Genomic DNA, 10,658 nt, shown 5'->3' with positions numbered 1-10,658 from the left:
AACAAACGTTCACTGCTCGATCAAGCACCAAAGCTAAATATCATGCTCTCGCTGACACCACTGTTGAGGTTATTTTGATTCGTTGGCTTTTCGAAGACTTGATTGACCCTCAGCCATCCCCAACTACTGTTTATTGTGACAACCGCGGTACTATTCAGATTGCTAATAATGTGTTTTTCATGAATGCACCAAATACATTGAAATTGATTGTCATTTTGTCTGGCAATATTTTCTTATTGATGTTGTTCATCTTGTAACTGTTGAAATTTTGGATCAAACTGCTGATATCTTCACGAAAGCTCATTATCTTACTCATTTTTAAATTCTAATATCCAAATTCAAGATGATAAAAAATGTTAAATTATAATTAAAATCAATTAAATAAATTAACATTATTTAACATATTTATATATTTATGATAGACTATTATACTTTTATTATTTTATTTCTTCTAATATTTATATATACATTTATACATTGTATCAACTCACTCAATAATACACTATACTTTTTTTGGGTTGAATCTCTTGTTTCTAACCATTATAAATCTCATTAGTCAAAACCATAAGAACAGCGGTACATGTAATTTGTAAACCGCTTCCAAAAATATAATCTAATTAAATAATAGTATAAAATATTAAAATGAAACTCATTTATACCATGAGACTATTAATAATTAGGAAAATGCTACTTGTACAATAAAATTCATCCTTTAATCAGTTTTTATTATTATTTAATTATTTTTTAATTAAAATATATTCCTATTTTGTAGGATACACATTTATAATTAAAATTAATTTAAATTTTAAGAACTAAAATTTTTCTAACTTCCTATCCACTTCATAGTTAGTTATTATTTCCTTTTTTTACGTTTATTCTCTTTGTAATATGGTTTTCTTTTTTCTTCTATTCTGCTACAATATTCCAATTTGTATCTGGAGAAAAAAAAGAATTCAAAGTCAGTGCATTTAGAAAAAAATTAATCCCTTACTTATTGTACCTTTGATAAAATGCAGGATTTGTTTTACGACTTTCTAGTGATGAATGGTCGAATATAATTATATACACAAACTAAAATATTTTCAATTATAGTTTTTTTAATTGTAACACATCTAAAATTTTAAGTTATACAAAAAATATTTTTAAAACACATCCAAAATTATAAATCTAAAATTTAAATTTAAATATTAAAAAATAATTGTAACACATCTAAAATTATGAAGTTATACAGAAAATATTTTTAAAACACATCCAAAATCATAAATCTAAAATTTAAATTTAAACATTAAAAAATAATTGTAACACATCTAAAATTATGAAGTTATACAAAAAATATTTTTAAAACACTTTCAAAATAAAAAAATTACACATGCAAAAATAATTTAACATTACAATATATATATATAAAAATCTCTTCAAGCCATTTTATTCGATTTTTTATTTAAAAAAATAAAAAACTTAGGGCTTATTTAGGTGAGCTTTTAAGAAAAGATCTTTTTCGAGTTATCCTTTTTAAAAGATCTTATAGAGAAGTAAAAGTAATTTTATGTTTGGATATCTCATGTAAAAAGGTCTTTTTATCTATCAATTATGTTTGGGTATAATAATTAAAAGTACTTTTTTGTTTATTTATTACATGAAAAAATCTTTGTTTTAAGGAAAAAAGATCTTTTAAAAAAAGATGAAAAAGATCTTTTCTTGATTTTACTAGTGCTTTTATTTTTACTACTATAAATTTGCCAAGCACGTTAAAAAATAAAAAAAGATCTTTTTTCAATAAAAAAAATTTTTTTAACAAAATAATGGCGCCCAAACATGCACTTATACAGAACAAAAAAAAGTAATGGTGTCAGCGACTCATCCAAATCTTAGGAAAGTTTTCGGCATGGCGACGTTGATGCAGACGAACGGCGACGACGAAGATGAGTGTTAACGAAGGGGAATGTGGTGTTGTAAATGAGCACCGAGAAGAGGAAGGCAGCGTCGAGAACGAGCGCGGAAGAGGAAGGTGGCGTGGATGAACGACGGTGGAGGATGACTTCTCGATGTGCGTCTCTGAGGTTTTCCATGTGCGCCTCTGGATTTTGATGTGGGGCAAACGTGGCTTCTCTACTTTTTTGAGTGTTTTGTATGTATTTAGTTAATAATTAGATGGTTTAAGATTTATTTTATAATTTTAAAATTAAAATTTTAAATTTTGAATAATTTTATTTGTAGATATGTATTTAAATTATAATATATTAATAATTAAATATATTAAATCTGAAACAGAAATTTAAAATTTAAATTTTAAATTTCAGTTTTATTTAATTTGTATTTTGAATGTGTATTTAATTATAAAAATTAAAAAAATAATAAATCTATTCATAATTTTTAGATGTATTTATTTTGATTTTTTTTTAAATTATTGTAATAAAAAATTGAATATTGTACTATTTCTAAAAGATACCTAGTTGAATTGTAATAATTATTTTAAAGTTTATCTGGTGGTGCTGACATGGCGGTTTATTAGCCGTTGATGAGAATTGAAGGAAACAGCTACTATCACATTCACACCAATTTACAATGCTTCAGTTGAGTGAGTCTTCTTCAACCTCCAAACTCACACAAAACTAACCAAGCTAAGTTGCAAAACACAGCTCAGGTGCTAATTTCATTCCCTCCTATGCTTTTTCTCTTTCTACCTTTACTTCTCTTTACTCAATTCCTCCTACTTCGTTTTTTTTGGTGAAAAAAACAAATAAAGGTTCAATTTTGATAGTATTTGTTGGATGTTTCATCTAATTTTATTCCAATTGCGAGGACCCATTTGCGTCAAAAGAAATTCTGGGGGAGATTCTAAGCTTCTTAATGTTATTCTCTTAGCTCAAAGTTACGATTTTTTTTTTTGTATAACAGGGCAAAAGTTTTTATTTTTTTTGTACTTTGAAGTATTTGATTGGATGCTTCGCTATATTTTCAATTATTTTGGGAATTTGGGGTCTCTCGTCATCTTTTTTTTTCTTGCTTTTTTGCAGCTTATATAATTCCCAGCCATGTCTTGGTGCACCATTGAGTCGGATCCTGGTATGCTCACACATGCTTCCTTTTTTCTGTTTTTAAGATTTTGTTTTATTTTTTCCCTGTTTTTGATTATTTTGAATGAATTTGTGACATGTCTTATTTAACATTGTGATGATACTAAAAAGGTTTTCCAAAATCATGCAACTATTGCTCTTGAGTTGATAAATTTATCATTGATAGCTACTAGTACTGAGTAGTATATTAGTTGATTGAGATTGTCTAAAAAGATTCTTATTATAACATAATGTACGTGTAATTGTGTATCATTTATCTGCGAAACAGAGTTTGATGTGTGAAGAACCTGAACCTATTAATTGAATTTGAATGGTGAACAATGAAGGGTAGGAGATTATATTCATAGTTTTGCTGAATTTTAAATTCAATCATCATGATTGAATTTGAACTTATAATGCCTTAAGTTATTAGTAGGGATCAGCAGAAGCTCATTTAGCTTTATAACTTAGCTATCTAAATATATCTTAGAGATGATTAAAAAGGTATCTAGGATTGAAGTCTTACCAAGTATCTTATTTGTGTAATTATAGTGTAATTATAGTCTTAGAGATGTTTGGAACTTTTCTTACAGTTTTCTGCTTCTTTTTTTCTCCCAGGTGTATTTACAGAACTTATACATCAAATGCAAGTTAAAGGGGTACAGGTATTCTTATTTGGATATATGTACTTTTCGCTTATAGTTATGCTAGTAAGGCAATAACATATTACTTTATATCATAGTTTTAGCTTGCAGTATCCTGAAAAGGTATCATCATGAAAAACTCTTACAAATGCTTCATTTAAGTTAGAAGTTGGTAATGCTAAGTCCTAACATATTTTGTGAAGATATTCACAAGAATCTTGTGAAAGCTTTACAAGCCCGAACGTAAGTCCCAGTTTCATCGGTTGTTCCTATTTCTTTCTATTCCAAAACACTACTCACAATCAAAGTATCAAAGTAAACACCATGTGCTATATATTGACTGAATTTTCTAAGTTTTATGAGTATGCAAATGCAATTTAAGGGTTGCTACTGGTATATGCTGGATGCTGCGTCCTGTGGGGAATTTATTATGTTGCGTTGTCCTTTTTCAAACTCTGCACTCTATCCTGATGTGTAGATATTGTTGACAGGTTGAGGAGCTGTATTCGTTGGACCTCGAAGCTCTCGATGGCTTAAGGTTGGTGTACTGTCGCAGTCTCAGCTACTCTTGAACTTATGACGACATTTACACCTTATCATATAATTAATTTGCGAACATTCGCCATCCGGCCCACTTTCTCTTTCCCCCTATCTTCGGTTGGGCACATTTCACCCTTGATTACAGGCCAGTATATGGGTTGATTTTTCTTTTCAAATGGCGTCTCGGAGAAAAGGATGATCGTGTTGTGATAAAAGATCCAATCCCTAATTTGTTTTTTGCTAGCCAGGTGAGTTTCCTTCCTATTTTTACATTATAGATTGAAGGTTGCAGTAAGTTTTCATGTAAAATTTTGTGAAAGAGTCACTCATTTTACAAAGACTAGAAGCTTATTTAATCCTAGATTTAATTAATTATGTTACTTTACTAATTTTAGTGGTCCATTTGTAGGTAATAAACAATGCTTGTGCAACCCAAGCACTCTTGTCTATTCTTATGAATTCTCCGGATATCGACATTGGTCCAGAGTTGACGAAATTGAGACAGTTCACCAAGGACTTTCCTCCTGAACTCAAAGGTTTGGCTATCAATAATAGCGAAGCGATTCGCATGGCACATAACAGCTTTGCAAAGCCTGAAGAGCCAAAGGTTGCTGGCAAAGATGACAGTGTTTATCATTTCATAAGCTATTTACCTGTTGACGGAGTGCTATACGAGCTCGATGGATTAAAGGAAGGTCCTATTAGCCTTGGACAGTGCTCCGGCACACAAAGTGATATGGAATGGCTGAAGATGGTGCAACCTGTGATCCAAGAACGCATCGAGAGGTATTCCCGGAGTGAGATAAGATTTAATGTCATGGCAGTTGTCAAGAACAGGAAAGAGATTTACACTGCTGAGCTCAAGGAGCTTCAGAAGAGGCGAGAGCATATTTTGCAGCAGCTGGCCGTATCAACGTCAGAGAGACTAGTGGACAATAGCAGCTACGAGGCGCTGAATAATTCTTTGTCAGAAGTGAATGCTAGCATCCAAGCTGCTACCGAGAAGATCTTGATGGAGGAAGAGAAGGCGAAGAAATGGAAAACGGAAAATATTCGTCGGAAACACAATTACATCCCATTTTTATTTAACTTCATTAAGATTCTTGCTGAGAAGCAGCAGTTGATGCCTCTCATTGAGGAGGCCAAGCACAAAACAAGTAGCCCTCAGTAATTTAGTCACAGATTGTCACAGCATTATGATTTCTGTTTCTACCTTGAACAAAATAATTTGATATCTTACCTTTTTTAAGTTACACAAATAACCGCACAAGATGCATTACTTCAATCAATAACTAGAACTTTTTAAATTAATTATTCTGTTTGATTTACACATGCCTCTGAAATGGTCAATCAAAACATGGAATCTTTTCAAGGTTTGTGTTACAATTCATGGGAAAATTGATTGGCTACCGTAATAATAATACTACTAAGTAAATTACAAATTGCAACATGGACATAAATAAATTACAAATAACAATTCAACGTTGAACAATTCTCTCTTTCAGACGCCTTTTTTTTGGTGGGTTAATGAATAAACTCCAATATTGCATAGTAGGCAATTAGAACTGGAAGGGAAACAATCATCCCAAAGATCACCCTGTTAACCATGAAGTAAAAAATATTAGCTCAAAATTCAGATCATAACTATCAGGAACAACCGAACAATACATCAATAATAGTATAAGCACTAAGTTATTTTTTTCTCTACTCTACTAAAATTTAAGGCTATTAATACGTTATGTAATTTGATACATGTATAGAACCGCTTTACACTATTTTAATTCAAGAGTGATTAGAGTCTTATTTTATCATTTTATTAATTTTCTCAGTTTAGAAGAATTTGATCCGTTATAATATGATTGTAGATTATTAAGAAGAAAAGGACTTACGCAGTGCTGAGAATCTCAGGGTGCAATCCATACTCTTTGGCAAAAATGAAGGAAGTTATGGACTGTGGTACTGCTGCCTGCATGCCACACAATTCATCCACTCAATGATCACGATTAAGATGTATATTAGATTACTATTACTAGAAACTTTTATTTTTTTTTTCAATTAATAATCTTAGAATATATGTTAACTTAAACATTTATTTTGTGTGTGCCACTTCGACAGAAAAGAAAGGAGGTTGAGTCATGTGTGAATGCCCTTTCGGTATTTAGTGTGTGTACACTTGTTCCACCTCTCTCTCTCTCTCTCTCTCTCTCTCTCTCTCTCTCTCTCTCTCTCTCTCTCTCTCTCTCTCTCTCTCTCTCTCTCACACACACACATCAAATTTGCTTCTTTGAACTGATTTATAATATAAGAATATTAATATTAATAAATTATATTAATCACTATACTATATCACTCATACTTCGTAGTGTGTTTTGGTGGACATAGTCACATATCAATATCATGGTTCATGCCACTTAATCATATACAAATTAAAGTTGTGGCGACATCAAAGTAATTAATGACTCAATTACTATAATTAATTAAATTATATATGCTAGCTTTAGTAAAACATGTAATATATTGTGCATACAATATTCAATTAGAATATCAAATATGTATATATGACTCATGCCTTGCTATATATATAATGCAATGTCATTCTAACTTATAACCCACCATCTAAAAATTTCAGATTAAATAACATTTTGTTATTAATCTAAACAAAATTATACAGTTTCTTATATCATATATTTCATCGATCAAACAGTTGATGAATCACATGTAATATTTCAAGGCAATTTTTTTTTGTTCAAAGTTATAAACGGTCATTGATAGAAAAAGAAAATACAACTTTCAAGGCATTGTTTGACCTAATAATAACATAAGGGTAAATTATTCCATCGGTCCTATAATGGTACTAAATTTATATTTAAGTTCTTATAATTTAAAAGTTTACGATTGAATTTTATACTATTTAAAATTTTATAATTAGGTGTCGTACCAAAAAGTTAGAATTAATAAAATATTTTTTTAAAAAAAATAAAAATGCCCATACTTTAAGGAGAAATTTCTAAATTTAAAAATTCTTTTATTTGTAAATATTATGTTAATTCTAACTCTTTTAGTATGATAAAAATCTAATTACAAAATTTAAAATAGTATAAAAATTCAATTGAAAATTTTTAAAAATTATAAGAACTTAATTATAAATTTATTGAAGGATTGATAAAATAATTTAACCTAATAATAATAATGAAATGATTATGCCAGTAAAAATAGTTTTATATAAAAATAATAAATAAAAATCATTAGATAATTTAATACATTTAATTAAATTATTTAATATAATACATACATGCCAATAATATCTAAATTATACCATTACATGAAAACATCTTTATAGGAATAATTGTCTAAGTATAAATGTTTGAGAATAAAACAAAAAGAAAAATGAAAAAGTTGTATGTACTATATATGCACCTGAATGATAGCGACTTTTAAAACATCACCACGCAATCCAACAGCAATGCAACTTATAGCCATGGCTGCTGGTCCAGCTATGAACTTTAAAACCAAACCAAACACAGTCATACTTGTTCCACAAGCTATCACCTTCTCTTGTAGTGCCATAAAAATACCTGAAATTGACTCATCATATTCCAACCTTAATTAAAGTGAAGTTATTATTTAATTAGTGATAATTAATTAAAACAAATATTAATTAATTAATTAATTAATAATTAATTAATTAATTAAGCATGTGATGTATGACACTCACCCATACTAAACATGGCAGTGCCGGTACCAGTCTTTGACATGATAGATATAGAACCTTCTACTATGCTTGGCATCTCCAAATTCCACCTATATTTATATATATACTCATGTAGTTACACCCAACTACTATACATTGCTATTATATATATTCCAACATCATATTTTAGCATCAATTATAATACACATGTAGTAACATATTCTATCTTCTTCAAAAATACTTGCTCAACATAAATAAGAATATTATTATTTAACCTAATTATTTAATTCATTATCTCAATTTTTTTTGCAAATTATTATACCATGTAGTTACAAATCATTCACATGTTAAAGAAAATTACCTTACAATATATGAAAAATAAATTATTAAAAGAATGTATAGTAATTTTAGTAAACCTTTCTTTATTTCTTTTAACCAAAACTTAACATTAACTAAGAAAAATTCTTTCCTCTTACTTTTCGTCAAAATGAAAAATCTTGATATTGAACAAATGTACAAAAACAACAAAAGAAAACTTCTAATATAAATTTTCAACTACTCATGCATGCATATATGGTTAATCAAAACATACATATAGTCAATGTTAATACATGTAGAAATGTTAATAGCAGGTGCCTATTATGATAGTATTGTTATGGTAGTAAGGTAGTTATATATAACTTTGCCAACACTTAAAATTTTATTATAATTACTAAATAATAAAAAAATTGTAAACTTAATTTTGACCACACTTAAATTATATAATCATCATAAACCACCATAATAATAAACTTCATGTAATAAATAATTATTGTCAATGAAGGACATAGAGTATACCTATTAGAGATGAAAGCCCAAGAAATCCCAATGACACACCCATAGGAATTTGGATTCATTGCAAGTTTTATCCACACAAGCTTCATCAACTTCCTAAAAGGAGGCCTAGTACCAACATCATCACCAATCTCTAAGGTTGTTGTTGATGTTGCCTCCAAATCTTTCCCTCCATTAACATCATCAAAACCATTATTATTATTAGTTGCCCTGGACTTCAAGGCACCATCATCAACAATAATATTCGCGGTAGCACCTTCTATTCCGGCTCGCCGGAACTCCAAGACGAAAAGGAGAAGCGAAAGCCATATAACTTGAACAACGGAGGATTGAACCACAAGGTCCACGCCGGTTGGTCCATACATCGCTTTTAACATTGGTACCCCAACAACTAGGGCATTTGTTAGGGTACACAATGAGAAGCTTGTTATGGACCAACCATAACTTCCTTTGCTACTAAACTTAGCCCAAAATACAAGAACCAAGACTATGATGAACTTTGAAATTGTGTCAGCTCCTATGAACAAGAAATTCATCTTGAAAGGATCTATGTGTGCTGTGAACTCAAATGTGAAGAGTGGCATGGTGAAGTAACAAACCAACCTGTTTATTGCATCACACTGTTCCCTAGGGATTATTCTCCACCATTTCACTGAACCATAACCTAACATTAGAGCTACATAGAGTGGAACCATGGCCACTACTACCTTATACACATCTTCCCACCCTATCATTTTTTTTCTCTTCTAATTTACCTAGCTAGCTCTCTTTAATTATGATCTTATAATAAACACTACTAAACCTTAGACTCAACAAATGTTCTAAACAAAAATGAATGATATGAATATATAATTAGATACACCACTTACTAATTGACTGATTATTTTTGCTATAGCTAGCTGTAAACAATATGAATGATACAAACCAAACAGTGAGCAATGTCATGTATTTATATATGCATGCACTCACATTAATTAGAGGACAAAAGGTACCGAATATATAAAAGAAAAAGTCTTAGCACCAATATTTTTATTAAAATTTAACCAATACATAACAATAAAAAAAAAATAAGTAATCTTATATTATTAGATATAATTTTATATCATTAAAAATATTAACAATAATTAATTAATGACTATAAATTATAAAATCTACTAATCTTTTAACATTTTTCTATATAAAATAATTAGTTATTTTATATTATATTATATATATATATATATATTAACTATATTAGATGTATATAAAAATTAATTATTAATTAAATTAATCATTTATACATAAATATATATTAAAAATAAATTAAATATTATATATATTTATATATAAATACATGATAACTAATTTAATAATTTATTTTTAAGAGGCACGCTTAATATTTTTTATATATGCCAGTGATGATGAGATCAATTCAGCATATTCTAGCTAGGTTGAAGTAGTAAAACAGCATAAAAAAATAACCTATAAAAGTGTTCTCTGTTGGTTAAGAAAAATAAACAAATAAAGAATGTTATTTGTATAAATAATGTATACACTTAAAATTAAGACTAATTAAATATGATAAACCATCTAATTGTCAATAATAAAAACGTAGAATAACTGAATAGTTTGATGAATTTATTAAACAGAATATAACATTTTAGGAATATATTAGACAAATATTCTCTAGGTAAAATAACCATTCATAGACTATTTTATTGTAATAGATACGGCCAAGGGAAAGTTAACAATTAATTTTATTGTGTGTTAATAACAATATAAATAATAAGTTCATAACTTCAATAAGATAGGACATGTGTTGGTGGATTTTTCAGAATTGGATTCCATGCATATAGATACATAGATTCTTGAAGGATGACATGAGTAGTGTTTATGTGCATACAAAATGGGTGG

At 28.9% G+C, this 10,658-nt stretch overlaps 2 protein-coding genes across 4 annotated transcripts; one reads left to right on the top strand and one right to left on the bottom strand.

Annotated features, from left to right (window-relative positions):
• The first annotated feature begins 2,547 nt into the window (after positions 1–2,547).
• On the top strand, positions 2,548–5,552 carry LOC130973273 (ubiquitin carboxyl-terminal hydrolase 2-like). Of its 3 annotated transcripts, none has more exons than XM_057897729.1 (6): positions 2,548–2,644; positions 3,018–3,066; positions 3,675–3,721; positions 4,192–4,238; positions 4,386–4,488; positions 4,650–5,551. In XM_057897729.1, exons 2-6 carry the CDS (start codon positions 3,036–3,038, stop codon positions 5,409–5,411), a joined length of 990 nt encoding a protein of 329 aa, XP_057753712.1. In that variant the 5' UTR covers positions 2,548–2,644; positions 3,018–3,035; the 3' UTR covers positions 5,412–5,551. The 3 variants fall into 3 exon arrangements, with proteins under 3 accessions (XP_057753712.1, XP_057753714.1, XP_057753713.1); XM_057897731.1 differs by having other exon boundaries at positions 2,556–2,644; positions 3,675–3,715; positions 4,650–5,552; XM_057897730.1 differs by lacking the exon at positions 2,548–2,644 and adding an exon at positions 2,723–2,852 and having other exon boundaries at positions 4,650–5,552.
• Positions 5,536–9,666, bottom strand: LOC130973272 (auxin efflux carrier component 5). Its single transcript, XM_057897728.1, has 5 exons — positions 8,769–9,666; positions 7,956–8,041; positions 7,658–7,815; positions 6,130–6,206; positions 5,536–5,837 (listed from the first exon to the last, which is right to left on the bottom strand). The coding sequence occupies exons 1-5, from the start codon at positions 9,497–9,499 to the stop codon at positions 5,765–5,767; spliced, it is 1,125 nt and encodes a 374-aa protein (XP_057753711.1). The 5' UTR covers positions 9,500–9,666; the 3' UTR covers positions 5,536–5,764.
• Positions 9,667–10,658: the final 992 nt, after the last annotated feature.

The sequence above is a fragment of the Arachis stenosperma genome, chromosome 4 (genome assembly GCF_014773155.1).
Source record: "Arachis stenosperma cultivar V10309 chromosome 4, arast.V10309.gnm1.PFL2, whole genome shotgun sequence".
Classification (NCBI taxonomy): domain Eukaryota; kingdom Viridiplantae; phylum Streptophyta; class Magnoliopsida; order Fabales; family Fabaceae; genus Arachis; species Arachis stenosperma.
The sequence above is the reverse complement of the archived record's forward strand: the minus strand, read 5'-3'. Positions and strand labels throughout refer to the sequence as shown.